Genomic DNA, 20,212 nt, shown 5'->3' with positions numbered 1-20,212 from the left:
CACTTCAGTTATACAAACACCCTCTGACCCAGCCCTCCTGGAGTAGCCACAATAAAAACCCCATTTCCTGCCCCTCCAACCTGTTGAGATATTTTTAGTTGAAACTGAATGCACATACCTGTGGCAGGTGAGGCACCAGTGAGAATGTGGGTGTGGTGAGACCTTTGCTTTTCTAATGCCAAGTGCTTCTACAGTTTGTCATTCCAAATCCAGGGAGGTGGCCAGCTGCCTAGTCACTCCTATCAAGGCTTTTTAATCTTTCACAAGGAGTAGCTCTATTTCTCTCCTCCAATATTCTTGCAGCTGCAAATGAGGGATAATCTTTGACTCCACCAAGGGGCAAGACATGCCCTGTTGTTGCAGCCTTCCACATAGGAAGAACACAGAGAGATGCTAGAGACTCTAACAATCTCTTAAACAAGCCTCACTACTTCTGAAAGGAATGACTCTGCCCTGCCTTCTCCAGCAAAGTGCTCTTCACATCATTTTCCAAGACTGGTTCAGGACTGACTCTGCATCTCATCCATTACATAGCTAAGAATAACACTCCAGAGACTTTCCAGTGATCCAGGACCCTCAGATGGATTTAAGCTTCCTTTGCTGATACTGGAACCAACCCTATCCTGCCTGCAAAGAATAAGAAGTTTTGTTCAAGCACCCAGCAGGACAGCTGGGAGTGTTCCCTTCCTCCATGGGGAACAAGCATTTGCATCTCCACCCATGTTATCACTCATTTTGTTCTCTCTGTCTTCTAGGGCTTTTTCCTCTTACCTGTGTGGTTTGCTACCAAAAGGCCCTGTAGAAGGAACATGTTCTCTTTCCTGGGCTTTCACCCCTGCCCCTTTGTGAAGGGAAGATACACACTCTGCTTTACAATAATTCTCTTAGCAGTCAACACACACAAGACTTGTACACTTACTATCTGCCACTGACTTGAGACCATTTCAGAGCTATCAAACTTGAAGATATTTGAGAGATATAAGTAAACTGCTACAAAATAAAAACAGAGTGAGAACACTGTCACTCTTTTTGCACCAAAGAGTATGTCTGCTCCTCATGAGAAAACAGTCCTATTATTTTTTGGCCTTTCTTTGCAAAATATGCTGCCCCTAACAAAAGTGTAAAAAGCATTCTGACTAGCATACATTTGTATATTAGATTTATGCTGACAAGGTGAAATAACCACTGTGCTCATCTTGACTATTGCAATAGGTTCTACTTTCCTTTTAGATCTAAAAAAGACTATTTTGAATATTGTTTTTCATGTGGCAGAAAATCCAGCCTATGCATGGTTCTAATGGGCAATAAATTTTCATGTATTGAGTAAATTTCATATGCAGGAGCTTCCTACTGTTCTCTGCCCACCAGCAGGAACATCCAGTGTGAAAGTTTTTATTGTCAATGAGAACTAGGAGTAATCTTCTAGATTGATATGAAGGACTTTTATCTCATCCTTGCCAAAGTCTACTTATATGGCATGGAACTCTGCCTAAGAGTAACAAAGTTCCCTGCCTAGGGAAACAAAGAGCTTTCCAGGATACCTGTTTTTCTTCACCTCCCAGTTTTGAGCTGCTTTCCCACGTAAATACCTCCCTCTTGTGTTCATTTGGAAGCACTACAAGAACAGGCCACAAAAACCCCACCCAAAACCCAGACCTATCCTTGATGGTGTCAATCATTAACAGATAGTGGATCGAATTCCAGGCAGTGAAAAGCTTCATCATGCCGAAAATGGTTCTCGCTGTGCTGGACCACTCTTCAGCTGACAAATCTAAGCCACTGATCTTAAAATTGTTAAAACTGACCCAAGCAGAAAACCTTCTGGCAGAGCTGATACACAAAGTAAACGGAACAGGCCAGTGACAAGACAAGGAAAACCAGGTAGCTTTAAAATTAAGCAAAATATATTTTGAGTTCTCAACGTAACACATCCTTTCACCAAGGCAAGGGCATCACAGCTGTGCTGTGAAAATTCAGTCACTTTTTAAAATTTTTCCTCTTTCTTCCGACAGATCTGACTCCAGATGCACTCAGTAAGATTGGATAGTGAGACAGGCTGCAGCAGTGCAAAAGCTGCACTCACACTGCATACTGGAACCAGCTTCATTGTGAATGAGCAGGGCCAGACCACAGCTGCTTACAGGTCCAGAGGTGATGGTCTCTGAAAGGAAAACTGGAACCATGGTACAAATTTGGGCCAAGCTCACTCTATAGCTTGTGAAGAAAATAAGTAGGTTTTTCCTCAGATTGCCAAATTTCATGTGTAGTTCCGAAAAAAAAAAAAAATCCACTGGAGATGGCTTGGTAGACTGTTTCTGACAGCTCATGCAGCCATAAAGAGAAAAATAAAAAAGTCTGTTCAAATACCAAGCTAGAAGGCTTTCCTTTTCTTCTTTTTCCCACCTGCCACCTTATTCCTGACACCAATAGCCTCTTCTGTATCATCATCATCATTCCGAGATCGCTTCTTCTCTCCCTGCTCCCGCAGCTCCTGCAATGCAATCAACATATTGACCCAGAGTTCTGGCACCTGAAGAAATTCAGACTCTAACAGTGAGTACAGGGTCAAGAAGCCAGCACCCACCATTCTAGCAAATCTCTGGGCCTCAGCTACACGCTCTGTCAGCATCATGACTTCTTCCTCTTGCATGGGGAATGCTGGCAGCTTCTTGCCAATCAGGTGTTCAATACGCTGGAACAGCTCTACATCATACCTGAGAAAAGACAAGACACCAGCTTGAATCAGCCCCCCTGAGAGGCCCTCAGCTGTCACCACTCACAGACTTCACTCCTTATCTCCAGCCCACAGATACTGCTAGTTTGTGCTGATGGTCTCACAAGCAACTCAGCTGCATCTAAATGATGCCATTTGGCATGGGTTCTCTGATTTGTTCAGCTGAACTCTGTTCAGAAGCATTTGGCAAAGATTTTCCTTTTAGACTAATACTTCAGTGTTTATAAAACACCCCCACAGTTACTTAACCTGCATTATATATTTTAAAAATGCATATATGTTGTAGAGTCCAGTTATTAACAGTTCTGCTCAATACATGCCTGCTTTTAGAATTTACCTAGACCTTCTACCCTCCCCACCCTGGGCTTTGAATTCTTCCCCTTTAACTAAATAAAACCAGCGGGCACCTCAAAATGAAAAGCAGTTTTTTCTTCTCACCAAGGATGAGGTCAGGTATTTTTTACTCTGAAACACAGCTGGAAAGAATAAGTCTGTCAAATTTTGTCACTTACTGTGTGACAAAGGTGATAGATTTGCCAGATCTCCCAGCTCGAGCTGTTCTCCCAACACGATGAATGTAATCCTGGAAAGAATTTTCTTGATAAGCAATAATATATGTTCACCTTACACAGAACAGATCTTACACCAGGTCAGCCAATATTTTCTCTTTAGGAAATAACAAGAAAGTGTTGAGAACCAAGAGCCAGGATTAAATGCTCATGAGGGTGTGCAACATCAGATTTTGAGAAGAGGCATAGGTGGAGGCATAACTTCAGTTTTAATTCTTCTCTTTCTAAAATAAAAGACCAACTCCAATTATTCCAGACTGTGGGACGTAAGTTGCAATACATGACTTTGCAAGGACTTCACTATCACTTCCTTGGAAAGCTAATATTCAGTGAGCCCATGCCTGCATTTTCAGTCCTGGGATCTAGTGCTCTGCATAGTCCATTTTCCAGAGAAACTCTGACAAGTAGATTTAGATCTGGTAAGCACAGTGAAAGAAAGGATGATGGAGAACAATTTAAAAGAGTCTGATCTATTGAGCATCTTCTGTCAATATAGTTCCATGCTGTTTTCCAGGTTTTATACTACATTGTGGAAATTAAAACTCCCTTCTCCATACAGGAACTGTGGAGAGAGGATCGTAAGAAAGGATGTATTCTGTGGGTTAGATGAGAGAGAAGAGCACAAAGACTGTAATAACACCATTCAAGTTGCTGCCCCCACCTTTTGCTTTTTCATTTGCTTTTGTCCTTTTACAATGGCAAAAGGAATGTCTTCAAAAGACCCACCAAACTTTCTTCTGTTTGCAAGGTGCAGTATCTTTAATCATTACAATTCCTGAAGTGCATGTTAATGGTATGCCTTCTAGAACTAAGCTGGGAAACAGTCACATTCCTGAGAGAATCCCAGACTTTCCATAAGGCAGAGAGTTAGTAACTCACTTTCTTTTCCTTTTGCTGTACTTTTGTGCTATGAAGGTGAAACATACTAAGGACACCTTTCTTGACCAAATGCTCATTGAACATCATAATGAGAGAATTTAATTTTTTTTCTTTTTTTTTAAACTCAGTTTACAATACGAAGGCAGACCTGGATCACAGGAACAGAGATGACTATATGAAACTAGTATTATGTTAAAACTGTTTTCAAAGCCCTTTAATGTAATATGGCAAAACGTATAGTCTGAGCAGAAATGTAAAGACAAAAAAACATTCCTCACTTCCCCTCTTCCCTTACAGGATCACTTCTACAACCCAGCTGAGGCCATGAGGCCATACAAGCAAACTGAGATACCAACTCAATTGCACAGGCTGAACTACACCTTGCAATGTACAGAATCATGAATTAGGTTTCCAGTCAGCAGAACAGAGAAAAGATGTCTCTGTTCCTTTGTCTATCTTCTTTGTCTGTCTGTTCCCAGTGACCAGAAGCTCTCAGCTGGCATTCAGACAAGCTTACCTTAGAGTGCGTAGGAATATCAAAGTTTATCACCACATCGACATGTGGGATGTCCAGACCTCTGCTTGCAACATCAGTAGCCAGCAGAATGGAGCGTGCTTTTGCCTTGAACTTGTTTAGAGAGCCCAAACGTTTATTCTGGGAAAGGATAAAAAGGGAATGAGAAAATAACACTCATTCTAGTTAATATTCTCTTGTTGAAATAGTGGTACAAAAGAATTGAGGGAGAAACTGCTTGAAAATGTCACTTCTCTAATTTATTTTTGAAATATTACAGAATCAGTGGCAGCATTCACATTAGTTAAATTTTTATGGATCAGTCCAGTCCACTAGCTGTGAAATGCTCCTTCTGCAAGGTAGCTGTGACTCAGTATGGTGCAGCCCATTTCCCAAGCCCCAGGTCTCCTGTCTGCTCTGTGGAGTCACACCCATACCTGACTCATCTGCCCGTGGAGGGGAATGGCAGTGAAGCCCAGGTTGCGGAGCAGTAGCGCAGTCCTCTGAGTATTGTTACATGTACTGCAGAATATCATGAAAGAGTTACCAGCCAGCTCATTCAAGATATAGACCAGGTAGCTGTCCTGTAAAGAAATGGAGATGGAATTAAAATAAACCCAGAGATAATCACATGTTCAACATTAAAGAGTAAGTACAGGCCTCAGAAGATGACAAGATACTGGACAGATGTGGGAACAAGAAAAGACACAGTAAGACAGAAGAAACAGAAGTGGCATTACCTTGAATTTGGAGGGGATGAAAATGTAGTACTGCTGTAGTTTTTCAACAGTCTGATACTTGGAAGAAACAGCACATTTAACAGGATTCTTCAGAGCAGCACGCTGGAGCTTTTGAACCTGGTAAGATCAATGAAATTTAGGACAGAGATCTTGTCAGAAAACTGTATTAATACAGTCTAGTCAACAGGGATAGCCTGATGGAAGAAGAGCTAAAACAGACTACTCTGCTCCCACCTTCTTGGTCATGGTGGCAGAAAACAGGAATGTCTTCCTGTCTCGAGGAATCACTTTTAATATCTTATCCACCTGTAAAAACAGAAAGGAAACAGAAATACTAAATACTACAACCAAGCAAGACACAAGCCTCCCACAAACAGAATGATCATCCACATGAAGAGTAATGCATGTGTAAACATACAGTAGGAATAAATTTTCTCTCTTCTAAAGGAAAGGTGTAAGATGATATCTTGTTTATAATTAGGCAGTGTGAACTCCAGAAAGTGCAAAAGTGCAAATATCAGGCAATATTTCTGCAGGAATGTGTGTGTGATTGTGTTCTACACTAACTAGATTCTACATCAGAGAAACCAGCAGATTTCAGAAACAAAATGCCTCCTACTGTCTTGCCAGTGCTCTGCAGAACTCTGCTATGTTGTAATCCCACCACAGACTTTTGTGTAATTATTAGATGTTAGTTACAATTTGCTACTGATTTCTACAGAACAGCTCAGTGTTTACTGTGTGACCATACGAAGTGATTTTTAAAGGGATTCATCTGGTGTTCCAAACTGTTCTTTTGGGAGATTCCTACCTCTGTCTCGAAATCCATGTTAAGAATCCGGTCAGCCTCATCCATCACCAGGAATTTCAGAGCTCGTAAGTTGAAGCCCTTTGTGTTCTCCAGATGATCAACCAGACGGCCAGGGGTTGCTACCAAAAGCATGATGAGAGCAAATTCAGAATGAAAGCAAAGGAAAAGATCCAAACAGACAAGAGAGTTGTACATTACAGAAACAGGATTCTTTGCCCAAGAAAAGTAAAGACTGCTTTGTGGGAATAACTCTTTCATAGGAAATCTTCAGAGAGTGTTTTGAAATAAGAGTAATGGAGTCGGACTCTCTGAAGAATGTCCTAAAAAAAACATGACACCAAAAGACTGTAGAAAGCTGTATTGTGAAGGATGAGACCAGCATTTTAAATACTTGAGGAGAATGAAAAAAACAAGCCAAAGATGCTCTAGGTCTAGCAGGAATGTTTTGGAATGAGCTTGTAGCAATGAAGTCAGTGGTGGATACTTTTGAAAAATTAACAAGTCACAACTCAGAGCTTGGGACAAAAACAAATGAAGGATGTACTCTCCTTTCTTTGGTTAAGTGCAGTTTGGTAACATTCATACCCCATATCCCCCAGCACACTAACTTACCAATTATAACATGTGGTTTCTTGGCTAAGGCCAGGGATTGAGACATTGTGTCAATTCCACCCACAATAACCGCTGCAGGACAAACAGAAAGAAAAGAGTGAACCCCTCAGCGTAGCACCAGTCCTCCCCTGGCACTATAGTATTTACTCCTACTGCCCACCACCCACAGCAATTCTGTACAAATGAAAAGCTACTTATTTTTAAGATATTTCACTTTATTTTAGCATATCTGACCTTTCTAGGCTTCTTAAGCCATACAATTAAGTCCTAACTGGTCACAAGTACTTTATTTTCACAGCTGAAGAGCTACAGGCAGAATCTATTACTTGCAGCTTAACTCAGCTGCAAAAATCTAGGAATTCTAAAAATACCCACAAGGCTCTTTTTGACAGGTTATCTAAAGAATCAATACAGACAGTCTGAAGGAAAGATTAAACTATATCACACTATATCAGGGAGCTCTGTGCAATTTCACTGGACACAAACCCACTACTGAGAACATTCTCTTCCACTTCCACTTTTAATTGTTTAGACATAAAACGCAGGAGAGCTGCAGACTACTCCATGAGGAAAAACCATGCAATCTTTCTTTCTCAAACCTGATACCAGATCTCTGTCTTCCAGCATCATAAGCTTTTCTCACATTTTGTTCAACCCCCCAAACAAATCCTCTATTTTTATCTTTGCAATCTAGAGCTGACAAACTGGTCTTCAGAAGAACTGGTCCAATATCATAAAGCTACTTACTACTTTGAACACCGATGGAGGAGCCAAGAGCTTCAAACTGCTCTGAGATTTGAAAGGCCAGCTCCCTTGTTGGTGTCAGGACAAGAGCAAACAATCGCTGAGGTGTTTCCAGCAGTGCTTGAAGAATTGGCAAAGCAAAGGCTCCTGTTTTTCCAGAGCCTGTTTCTGCCAGCCCAATGACGTCTCTGCCTACGAGAAGGAGCAGGAAGGGCAAAAAACTTATATAGCTAAGACAGAGAACGAAGCTTTCAAAGCACTGTGCAATAAAACACAAGAATTCCCTGAGGACAGAAAAAAAGCAGACACACAGATGGTAAAAAATAACAAAGGATCAAACCAAAGAATTTCAGAATCTCTCTGAAGCATTTTTAGACTGTGCTTTTATTTGTACAATGATTACAGTCTCAATATTCAGTTGTCTAGTCAAAATTCTGCTAATACACAGGGTTTCATACAAACTTTAGGTTCAAAATAAGCTTTATTATGTCTCAAATCAGACATCAGTTTACAGCTTCATGACTCTGTCTCAGTACTCTAGTCCAGATGTTGTCTGTTTACAGGCTTACAAGGAAACAGACTGCAGTGTTTGAGACTTCAGTCACACAAACTACAGGACAACAGCACTACCAAACTCACATTTCACAAGCCACAACTGTGGCATTGGTTAACAGAGTACGCTAAACCAGTTTGCTGCAGGAAGGGTACAACAGCAAGTCCTTTGCCCAAAAAAAAGGCAGGCAACAGGGTGGAATTTATCAGTAGAATCCACTATGAGCTCCTAAGCTCATAAATCCAAGAAGAACGTGATGTCAACAGGCCTTACACTAGGAACAATTTCTCAGGAATGCAGTCTTACCTTTGCGTTTGGTCTTCTTTTCCCTCCAAGAGAATCTTATATGTGTAGTAAAAGAGTCTGACAAAAGTTAAATACTAGGACAGAGTAGATACTGAAAGTTTGTTCCTATTCTGTCACTACATTATTCTTTTCCTCTTTGACAGTGTTTTGGGAGGTTTTGTTTATTAAAAAAAAATAGTCCTAGAGGCAAAAATGTCAGCTGAATTCAGTAATTAATTTTTTTGTAATTCCTGTAGGTCTGTAGGTCTCTATGAGGAGCACAGTCCAAAACCTATTGAAAGCTTCCTGTGTATCCTTGGGTATTTCAGGAACAAAATGGTCAAAGTGGACTAGCAGTTCAAATGATTCATAAAAATTCTATTTAACACAGACTGTCAGAACTACACAACCGTAGTGAACACTCCAGGAACAATGTTTGTACCCATTTGAAAGTTTGTGATTGCAGGCAGTGTTACAGCACTCCCTGATTGAGGATAAAAGAAGAACACTTCTCACCTTGGAGAGCCACTGGAATAGCCTCGATTTGGATCTTCGTTGGCACCTTCCATCCTAACTGGTCACAAGCTTCACACAGGACATCTGTCACCCCCTGAACATTAGTGACAAGGAAAAAGGGGAAACAGACATCGCCAAGAAGACTTATATTAAATCACAGAGTTAAGTTAAATCCATGCTGCAACAGAGCAAGCTTGTCTCTAGCAGAGATAAACCTCACCAGGCCCCCAGTGCAACTCTCTGAAAGGGCAGGCTGCCCACAGTGGTCCCCATCTCCATCAGTAACTTCATAGGATGTGTTCAAAATCATCTGTTAGAGACGACCGTCATCAGGAAGAAATTTTAGGGTCGATTTTACCCTAGTTTACACAAGGAACTTTCCCCAGACTCAGCTGTCTCTCTTCACCTCAGTGGGTGACCCATGACCATGGAAAACAAAACACGCCACGGCGAGTTAACACTACTGAAGCTACCGGCGGCCGGCTGCGGAGCGGCGATGGGAGCAGCAATGGCAAGCCCAGGGGGCAGCGGCCCGAGGGCGCACAGCTCCCGCCCGGGCCCGGCACCGCACGTGTCTGCCCGGGGCGCACAGGGGCTGCCGCGGAGCTCCCCCGGCCCGGTCTGCTCCTCGGAACCGGGCGGCGAGCACCGGGGGCAGAAGCGGCTCCGGTCCAGCCTCACCAAGTCCTTGAAGGTCCGTGGCTCTTCCACCGCCGGCTCCTGCTCCGGCTGCGCCGCCGCGCCGTCCTCCTCTCCTGCCGCCATCTTGGCCCGTCCCCTCACGGGGCAGCGCGGAGCATTCTGGGAGCTGTAGTCCTCCTCGGGGTGCGATGGGAGTTGTAGTTCCGGGGAAGAGCCGAGCGGCGCGGCGCGGGTGGGTTTTCCCTCTGCTCCGAGAGGTGCCCAGGGACGGGGAAGCTGCGGATCTACAGCCGCCTGTCCTGGGACAAGGGCACACTCACTTGGCTGTGGGAAAACTTCCTGCCTGCCTGCCCGCCCAGCGGTAACCCCGAGCGGCTAAGCCTCAGGCGCGCAGCTCAGCACTGCACTGCTCAGGCAGTGGGTGATGCTCTTACCAATTCATACCTTCTACAGCTGTGAAAGAACAAGGCAAAATGAGCCGGCCAGGCACAAAAGGACGAGAATATTTATCAACTTACATGCATAATGCATATCAAGAACAAATTAACTGCTTCGGAAGTGCTGGTATGAAATATTTTGAAGCACTAGTGATGGGAAGAGAGAAAAGAACTGTCATTGTCCCATACTGTTTTCCTGCGTATGGTAATTGCTAGTATGAATTTTTGAAGTGCCAGAAATACAAAATAAACTGAACCATGGCAACTCATGTCATGAAATGAGAGAGTACAGGATGAGAATAGATGCAAACACTATCCCAGCTCTCTTGATTGCTGCTGTTGTGAATTAAGCCTGCAAGTGCTTGATGAGAGGTGGATATGCATTTAATGACCTCTCAGGGAGTGCAGCATCAAAATATCATCATGATGGAAGTTCCTGAGTCACTGGTTTCCATCTGGTCTGGGTGTAACATCTCTGGTCTGTAGTCCCAGTGCTGATTGCAGCAGGGCAACCTTGCAGCTAGATGAGCTTTGTTTTAGGGAAAAGAAGATTAATGTATGCGAGATGTTAGGGTTAGATGTTTGGGCTTCAAAAGGACAGCAGAGCTGGCTGCAAAATGATGCTCATGCCTGCATTTCTGAGCAGACCTCCCTCTTTGTGGGAAGGCTGTCTGGGCGCGCTCTCAGTGGAAATGCTGATGTGCTTCAGCATCTGTCACTGGATTCCAAGCATGGCATTTCCTCTGCTCCCAGAACAATGAGGAAAGTGAGAGGAAATACGAACAAACTCTCTGTGTGACAGGGAAAGAAGAGGAAACCCGAAACAATTAATGGGCAGGAGTGGAAATGAAACTGCTGCATCCCACTGCGCTCAGGAGCAACAATAAAGTAAAACAACAAAAAAACCCCAAACCACCCTGTGTAAATGCTCTTTGTGATCATATGTTTCAAAAATTGCTGCAGTCTGAGCCATGAGCTTGCTATATATCATTAGTGCTGGAAGTTAAGCCTGGCCAGCACGTAGACATGAGCCCCTGTAAGGGTCACTGGGATGCCTCAGGAAATGGAATAGGGATGTGACAGGAAGTCACTGCTTGTGATTCTTTGTTGGGCTTATTGCCCACGTTATATGGTGCTGTTTTACTGGGGAGCAGGGTGGAGAAATTCTGTTCTGGTGAAATTTCAGATAGTGTAATTCCCTTTTGTCAATAGGTGTATTTAAATGAAAGTTTTCCCCTGTCCTAAACTGCTGTTGAGTGCAGTCATGTGTGATAAAATAAATATACAGTTTCTAAATAGTAATTCCCTTTCTGTGCTTTTCAGCACAAGACACTGCGGATTATACAGGATTTAAAAATTTTCACTCCTGGCCTTTTAAACTTGCCTTTTAACCCAATATGCTCCTAGCTCTACTGCATGTTACAGCTCAGTCTTCCTTAGCAGGGACAGAGTGAGAGCATCGACAGGAGATGAGCTTCAGTGCAGATATAATGTCAGCTATTTCATAAGGAAAACAGAATGAGATGAGATGAGATGAGATGAGATGAGATGAGATGAGATGAGATGGACAATGTGTACAGCTTGTCACATCCAGGTGGGCAGAGAGACACTGACACAAAAGTGCTTCATATTCATTTATTCGAATCAGCAGTGTACTTGTTCATTTCTGGCAAACAGGCATGGGTGTCACAAGCATTTGAGTGAGTCCCACTCTGAGGAACCAGAGCTTTTATTCTTCCTACACATAAAAACAAGTGTTGATTTCATGAGAAGAAGAGACAAAAAGGACAAGGATTCAAGCTTTGTGACAGGGAGTGTTGCCCTTCCAAAGAATTTGGTCAATGTTACAGAATTACAGAGTAGGTTTTTCTGATCATTTGGATTTGTGCCTGCACAGGGAATTTTATCCACGGGGGCATGCTTGTGAACGGAATTACTTCTGCATTAACTCTTCTAGTTGCCTCAAGCTAGTTTCAGGGTCTCTTCCTTTTACCTCTTTCAGGTACTGATATGATCCCCATCATCACTGTACTTGAGCACTTTTCAGTATTTGTCCCAGAAGCATTCTTGTGAGGTATGAGGTAAGCAAGTGCTACTGTCCCTGTTTCTTAGACAGGGAACTGAGGTATTGATGGGTCACAAAGGGAATATTTAGCAGAACAATCACTCGAAATAGGGTCCCAGTCCTTGCTGCTGCTTTGTAGGGGCTCAGCCACTGAGTCATCCTACTCCTCTCTACCTCTCCTGGTTATTAGCACCCGCATATATTTCACTCATTTGAAGCCTTCCCTGGGAAGCATTGCTAGGAGTATGAATGCTGCCTCCTTCCTCACAGATGATCCACTGTGGGTCTCACAGGCTGCTTGACTGCATGGAGAGTGGCACCTCCAGCTCTCAGGTGTGCTCCCAGCACAGCAGGGCTCCAGCTCAGACCAGTAATCAACCTACCCTTCCCTTCCTGCTGCTTCTCTCTTCCACCAATGCCCTGAGGCAAACTCTGGTCCCAGGGTCACTGTTCTCTCTGTTTTGGCTCCTAAGATCTGTTGTCACTGTTTGACTGTGTTTCACCTATAACTATCAGCATTCAGGTCATGCTTTCCTTTTCCTACAGGGACTTGCCCTCCCTCACTACAAAATTAACAGGTAACTTGCTCTCACATGCCACAGACTTGCTTTTACTCTGAAAAACAACTGCTTTCCTTTGGAACAGAGGCCTCCTTTTTAAAACAAACAGAAAAAAATATACACTCTTAAATACAATATCATAACGTTAAAATAATTCTGTGTAAATAAATAGAACACAAACATCACAGTTCTCAGTCTGGAGAGGTTTCTTCAAAAGGGATAACAAGTTCTGGCCCTGCTATTTCACCCTGGGATGGTGAACTATCCATACAGTCTGTTGTATCTGGAGCTGCTTCTTTCTACAGCGTTTCCAGATGTACCTTGCTAATGGGACTGTACTCTGCTGGAAATGGGCAGCTGCTGGCTTTTTTAAGGTACTCCAGCCCTTGTACCACACACAGATTCATCAGTTGTTTGCAAACTAGGTTCAGTCAGCATCAGGTATTTCATCAGTCTCCTGACCTACTTCTTTTTGCTGCCTTGGGGAAGCAGAGCAGTGGAGATGGCTGGGGAAAGATGGGTTTGTGGAACATCCACCGACCCCAGCCCTCAGGCTCTGAGATCTGCTGCTGTTTCTGTCAGAGTCTGTGTGTCCATCATAGCCTCCAACCCGAGTCAGGTGGCTACTGTCACTCTGAGGAGTGGGGGGTGTGTGTAAGCTTTATCTTCCCGTCAGGGAGGAGTTTGTGTTCGGATGTGTATAAAGCACATGAGACAGGCGTACCTGTGTGCATCAGCACCGTGAACTGTAAAACAGGTAGAGGTCCTGATGGTCACAGTTAATAATGTAATGTCCCCAAACCCAGTTTTCATATGGGCCAAACACTTTTTCAGCTGGATGGTCTCAGGATCTCAGCGGTGGTTTTAGCACCCAAGTTGAGTCTCCTCGTGCATGGAGAAAGCTCAGTTCTGGACTCAAGAAGGTCACAGACTTCATCCATCGCCCTGGTGCAGGTCTCGAGGTTGTCAGCCAGCTTCTGGATTTTGGCCTTCAGCACAGCCTGGCTTACTTTTGTGACCTCCTTGGTGTATTCTGGCACGAGGAAGCTGTGGGAGCCGCAGAAGACCATGAAGCAGACAGAGTTGTAGAGGGAGATGGATGCCCTCTTCTCCGACTGGCGCAGCGCGGGGTCACCTGGGCCCTGCCCTCGGCGAAGGAACTCCAGGCAGCCGAGTATTTCCCTCATCTGTTTCCGACAAGTCACTGCAATTTCCTGCACCTTCCTCACCTCTCGGGAGTTGCAGAGCACTAAGGAGAGGTCAGAAGTGATGCTGACAGCCCCACCGGCAGTGGCCAGGCCCAGGCCCACAGCTGATGCCAGCAGAGAAGCTCCCAGCGTTGCCGGGCTCAGGGACAGCCCCAGGATGGCTGTGACAGCTCCTGCAGCAGTCAGGGTGCTCCCGCTGACGTTGGCAATCAGGGACCTTTTGCGGAGCTTGTTGAGTTTCCGAGCTGCCTTGTGGAGGTGAGCAATTTGGCCGCGCAGCCTCTGTCTCTGGTCCAGCAGGGCCACGTGGAAGTGGTGTGTGGGGTCTGGCGTTTGCAGAAAAGCATCACTGTTCCTCTCCATGGCTTCTGTCCAGAAACAGAAAAGTCTGGGTTGGGATTTATGTCAGAAAACCCCCCTGAGACATGCTCATCCTGGACCACCATTTCAGGGATGGCATCCAGCCAAGTTTTTTTTTGTTTCACCTGGCTATGAGAAAGCTTTTCCATCTGCACACACATGCACACTCATGCACACACACATACTCGTTTGCACATGTACATTTAATTGCATATTCCATTGTAACTTTCAGACAGAGAAACTTTTAAATGTTTTTCTTATTCCCTGCAAAGGCTAAAATATCCTGAGGGCTGGAGTCTGAGGTGCTGTTGCCATTATCTCTGGGAAGACACAAAATGTCTTTTCAAACCCTGGGGACAGAAACTCCCCTGAGATTAAGTGACTCAATGCCCAGAATGGTAATCCTGTCAGAACTAATATGTTGTCCCCTGTGACAGAATTCAGAGGATCTGCACTATAGAAGGACATCTTTCACAAGAAAGGTCAGACTCTAAGTAGGTGAAAGCCACCATCCCAGGATTTTATTTAGGGGTTATTTCCCATTAAAGGAGGACAGAGGGAAGCTGCTAAGCAGAATCTACATCTGGCTTTTCCATATAGGAGGTGAGGAGCTTATTGATGCCTTGGATGGGTATTGTGAACATCCTTCCTTTCTTTAAGCTTAAGTAACTCAAGGTCCTGCAGCACTTTTTTTTCCTATTGTAACCTGGTGTCTGTGTAAAAACAAAGATGGGAACCACTGTTCTGTGGCTCTTAGTGCAACCTGTGGTTGTGGATCCCCAGTGACAGTGGCGGGGAGGCCTACAGAAATGGTTTAAAATGCTCATGTACAGTGTATCAGAAAAGCAGGCCCATTTTTAGTTTGCTTTCCTTGGGGATGGGGGAACAGGGGAAATACAGAGGCCTATGAACAGAAAACACTTGAAAACTGCTGGCTATGGAAAACCTCCCCTGGCAAGATTGCAGGAGAGTCTTCCCTTCTGGAAGATGAATCTTCAGGGTTTCCATGCTAGATGATCTCTGTTTGCTGTCTCTGTTCTTTGTCACAAGACCAGAAAGAAATGTTCCAATAAGCATTTTTGGGCTGCTCTAGGGCTGCAAAATGCTTTACAAAGGAAGGCAGCTTGCTTACAGGGAACCTAAGGCAATGAGTGATGTAGCCAATTGTCTGGTGGAAGCAGAGTTTCTGTGCTTCACAACACTGCATTTGTGCACACAGCTGTACTGCCTCTGCACCTAGCAAGGTCCAGCCATAGAGCTAAGAAGCTGTTTGCAGTCCATAATGCCCTCATAGCCAAAAGGAGTCTCTGTAGCAGAGAGACCCTGTCACAATGCCAGCTAAGCAAAACTATTTATTGCTGAAGGCACCTTTTTACTGCTAAGCTTTCTGTGCTGTGGGAACTGGAGGTGCCTAGTCCCTCACAAAGTTGCACTGTGTAGTTAGGATCCTTGGGGTTTCATTCTGCAGGATCCTCATGTTTCAGAAGGAGGAAACTGTGTACCATAAATAGTTTATCCATCCTGAAGTGTCCAGGTAAATAATCCTCACTGCAATCTTTCCCCCTTTCTCCTTGCTTGACCTAATTTGTCTCACACAGATCCTTTAAGACCTCCCCCTATGCCCTTCAGAAAATGCCCCAGTCTCTCTTGGTGTCATTGAGTCATTTGAATCACTTAGTATGTTGTGCTTCTCTCAACTGGAGGCAGTGTTCTATTATTTTTTCATTATAATCAAAGATACAGCTGGATGCACAAGGACTAACAATAATCTAAATGGATACCAGCATTGAAAGGAGCAATGAGCATAAAACTAATAACAACAGATCAATATGATGATCATTAAATATATCAGTCCCTGTTGCCTCTTAACAATTTGTTCTGAAGATTCAGTCGCTGAGAACTGTCTCAGGTAATAACAGCAGCTATCTCACTACATTATAAGAACAATCATTCAGTATATAACATAGGCCATTTAGTGATGCATATCCTCTGATATTGATTAATTCCAGCATAAAGGCAAAAAGTCCAACTCCTGATCTTTGAGAAAAATCTCCCCAGCAATAAAGGTATACATTAGTCCAAAACCTGCAAACACTTTCCTAATAGAGGACTCAGAGACATTCCAAAAATTACTGGTTCAAACTTACCTTCAGTTTCCAGCCACTGTCCCAGAAGACAAATTTTGATCTGTTTCTGGAGGAGACCAATTTATAGCTCCTGTGGACCAATTGCTGCGATGGGAATGCTTTGCCTCATACTGGGAGTTTGCCATTTCCTGTTCTCCCTTGTGCAGGAGGATGTGACACACTGGAAAGTGACCTGTGGGACAGCGAGCACACATCGTGTTCAGGAAATGATCCCTGCAAATGGACATTGTGTGTTCGCTTTTCCTGAAGTGTAGGGTGAAAAAAAAGTTAAAACTGCAGCCTATTCCTGGCTCTGAGGTAGTGCAGACATCCCCTGCAGGGAACAGTTGCCTTTCCTTTCCCTGAAATAGCAACTGACTTTACTCTGTGCTGGAGCCACCGACTGCTTGATGACTTAAGTTTCCCTCTGCCACATGTCTAGACCCAGTGGAGCTATCAGCCAGTCAGCTACTCCATTCAAGGCCAGTGTACTTTTAAAATCCCTGCTCTTTGGCACAACCCATAAAAGGGAAGCAGCTCCACAGCAAGATCATTGCTCTGAATTCCTATTCCTTCTCACGTAAAAACATGCTGCAAAAGCAGTGATTTCCCTGTGGTTTTATTCTGTTTCTTTACTATGGGCACCACAATGATTGAGAAACAGACCTGTTGTTTTCCTAAGGTGCTTGCCCAGCAATGAATAATCAGAAAAAAAGGATCATTTGGGTCCCCTGTTTTGCTGCCTGCTGTTGCCTGGCAGTTGTGCCATACAGATGTGGTCAGAGGGAAGAAGTGATGAAGGTGTTGGAGAGGAACAGCCTAAGTGCCACTCCTGGTGCTGCCTTCCATGCTGAACCAGGGCCAGTTTTAATCAGAGAAAGATTCTTTTGATGGGGTGAGGAAAAGTCACTTTTTTGATGGTGCTAAGTGGTAGATCAAAGTGGCAGACCAAAGTGGTATGTGTCTCTCTTGACACAGGGCCTGTGGTGCTGGGGACATTTTTTCTGAGCTGTTGTGCTTGAAGATGGGACATCTACTTTCTTGTTTGGTGGATTGTTACTCTTCAGGACTATTTGCTGACAGGGAAGCTCTGATTGGGCCCTAGAGATCCCCTGACCTATCTAATCTGAAAGCTATCTAGCTGTCACTGAGTGGTGAGGCTTTCCTGTTGAATTCCTGTTGGATTTGTGAGATGTGTAGCCACACAATTGCTGGAGCTGACCTTAAAAAGAGCCAGGACTGAGAGGCATCAGGCAGGGAGAGTAGAAAGCTGGGATTATTCATTTCAATGGCAATCTTGATTTTCAATTATGTTAAAATAGGTGTGCAAGAGTATGTCAAGTGTTTTGTCAGGGGTGGACCTACAGGAGATGAAACATGAGTGAAAAAATAAATAGCATGGAAGAGTTATTTCACTTTGTCACAGACATGAAAAGAGAAAACATAATTTTGAAGATGCCTGAATATGCTGTCGTGGTCTGTTACAATTTGTACTTACTGCACGTTGACAGGAAGGTGAGCTTTGACACTGAAGGAAACTCTACTTTAGCCCTTCCCTTTGTTTTAGCAAGCATGTGCTTGAATTGGAGCCTATCTGCCTTGGCAAGGGTTTGCAGTTGATGGAGAGTTCTTTTCTCACATTCCCAAACAGAATAGGGCACATTTTTTCATTTAACTGTATCTGCATCAGAGTTCATGCCTGTAGATGTGTCCTTGTTAGGACAGTGAGTTTTGGTAAAATGAAATAACAAAGTAAAAGGAAAAAAACTGATCTAGAATGAGCCTAAGATGATGACATATAGTTTTGGGTCCTGTCTTTCCTTTTCCAGTGCTCTTCCTCCAATATACTCAGCTGCCAAATATTGTCAGAAATGCCTGTGATGCTCAGTGTGTGAGCAAGGACCTGATTAGAGTGCAGGAGAGACAATTCATTTTTCTTAGAGTATTTCCTCACAGACTTTCCTGTCCACTGAAAGATCTGCACTTCACTCAAGATGAGCTTTTGGTGTCAGCCAAGGATGGTTTCTCACAGGAGTCATCCTTGGGCTCTTTCACCATTTAAAGAGGATGTTTCCCTATAATCCACCCATATAATTAGGTTCATACTCAGTTTCACCCAACCCCTCTGCTGCTGCTGTCTCTTTGTGACCTGTGAAGCACTTTGGTTTGATGGTGGAAGGGGCACAGCAGGTGTTTCACAATGACCCTGGCCAAAAATTGTACCTCTGCTCCACCCTTTCCCATCTAGCCACATCCTCTTGAAATGCCTGAGGGCATTTTGTGGGAGCAGGTGACCAGAAAAGGGAAGGAAGGATGTTTTATTGCCTCAGCTCTCTTCCTTTCAGGGGATTTTGGCAGAAAGGACTGGTCTTTATGCTCCTGGTCTTTCCAGCAGAAGGGATATATAGCAGAAGTGTTTGATCTGAAGCTGTTTGCAGCTACTGTGATGTAACATTTGAGTGCAAATGTATAATATTTGAAACTGGAGTTTCAAATATACACTTCCTTTATTGACATTGTTTTGATCAAATAACTGAGAAAATTTGAGTTCATTTACACTGATGTACCATCTTTTTAATAGGAGATTTCTGCCATGCATGGTACTTTCAACCTTAACTGCTAGATCCTGGAGCTGAAAGTTGTCTTTTTTTTCTTTTATTTTCTTTTTCAATTGAATCAAAGATGAATTTTAACTTTTCACAGCAAGAGACTAGTTCAGAATCCAAGGAAACTAGAATAGGCAGAAACTAAAACAAAGAAAGCAAATTGGAACCAAAAGGGCTGCATCAGCTTTTAGTAACTTTACCAGTAGATCCAAATCAATTTTTTGAAAGCATTCCAGAATGAGACAGGCTGCTCTGGGCTCTAGTCACTGGTCTATGTGGGACTTCAGCTGGGTTTGAAGAAAGTGGCAAAGAGCAGGGCAGGGTGGGGGGAACGGGAAAGCCTGTGGGATGAGAATGCATCTTGTTAGTTCCATTTAAGCAGAAAATTAGTCAAGCGCACTGACTGTGCCTACTTTGTGAGCAAGCATTCATGTAACAGAAATACCATCCTAAATTGCCTTGTCAAAACACTGTTAGCACTGTTTGCAGTGATCAAGTGTTTATTTGGACGTGGAGAATGAATTTCTGCAATGTATTTAAACAGAGCAGCTTATGCTGCCATTCGCCAGCTTAAATTACATGTTTCAGTGCATTCTGTGTGGCACAAGACTCTGTCTCTGACGCACAAAGAAACAACTCCCCACTTATCCCAAAAGCCTCCAGCCTTGGCTGTGGCTCAGCTGACGTAACTCAGTGCAGCCACACGCAGGTTCTGCTGAGACCAGTGCTGCTGGAGGACTTTGCTCTCTTCAGTGTCTTAGCATTGCAAGCAGCAGCACTGCAATAAGCAATTCTGGCTGCCCATTCCCTCCGGGATTATAGAAAGCAGAGAATTGTTAATGTATTTTCAGAACTGCAAAGAAACCTAATAGGTTGGTAAAAAGTAGAAGTTAGCTAACCTTGTTCCTTGTGTCTCTTTTCCAATGGACTTCTTGATGGCTGAATTCATAAGGCAACATTTCTCTTGGAAGAAAAGAGTCTGGATTCTTCTCACCTTCAAAACTACTTATTTTTGTGAAACTTTCAAGAAGTCAAACTTTCAAGAATCTTTAAAACCTTGACTGTTTTTTCAAATTCTGTCTGAGATTGTCTAGGAAGCTCAAAAGCTACTGTCATTACATTGACTAACCCTCTCATCTGGCACAACAGAAACATGACAGAGAAAAACAAGGGCCTGAAGAAGTCCAGGAAAAAACTGCTACCTTCAACTTCAGATAGAGATGCATCTCACCTAATTTCAGCCCTCTTTAG

At 43.7% G+C, this 20,212-nt stretch overlaps 2 protein-coding genes across 2 annotated transcripts; both read right to left on the bottom strand.

The window, feature by feature from the left end:
* Positions 1-1,882: 1,882 nt before the first annotated feature.
* On the bottom strand, positions 1,883-9,784 carry DDX47 (DEAD-box helicase 47). The gene is made up of 12 exons (XM_085047864.1): positions 9,639-9,784; positions 8,958-9,051; positions 7,607-7,795; positions 6,860-6,931; positions 6,248-6,366; positions 5,671-5,742; positions 5,437-5,553; positions 5,134-5,280; positions 4,700-4,837; positions 3,247-3,317; positions 2,585-2,714; positions 1,883-2,491 (listed from the first exon to the last, which is right to left on the bottom strand). Exons 1-12 carry the CDS (start codon positions 9,720-9,722, stop codon positions 2,372-2,374), a joined length of 1,353 nt encoding a protein of 450 aa, XP_084903990.1. The 5' UTR covers positions 9,723-9,784; the 3' UTR covers positions 1,883-2,371.
* Positions 9,785-11,657: 1,873 nt separating this feature from the next.
* Positions 11,658-19,955, bottom strand: APOLD1 (apolipoprotein L domain containing 1). The gene is made up of 4 exons (XM_085047829.1): positions 19,861-19,955; positions 19,162-19,302; positions 16,377-16,548; positions 11,658-14,237 (listed from the first exon to the last, which is right to left on the bottom strand). The coding sequence occupies exon 4, from the start codon at positions 14,230-14,232 to the stop codon at positions 13,492-13,494; it is 741 nt and encodes a 246-aa protein (XP_084903955.1). The 5' UTR covers positions 14,233-14,237; positions 16,377-16,548; positions 19,162-19,302; positions 19,861-19,955; the 3' UTR covers positions 11,658-13,491.
* Positions 19,956-20,212: the final 257 nt, after the last annotated feature.

Source organism: Lichenostomus cassidix, chromosome 1Aa (assembly GCF_008360975.1).
Source record: "Lichenostomus cassidix isolate B80296 chromosome 1Aa, HeHo_3.0, whole genome shotgun sequence".
Classification (NCBI taxonomy): Eukaryota; Metazoa; Chordata; class Aves; order Passeriformes; family Meliphagidae; genus Lichenostomus; species Lichenostomus cassidix.
This window is presented reverse-complemented; position numbering and strand designations above follow the sequence as displayed.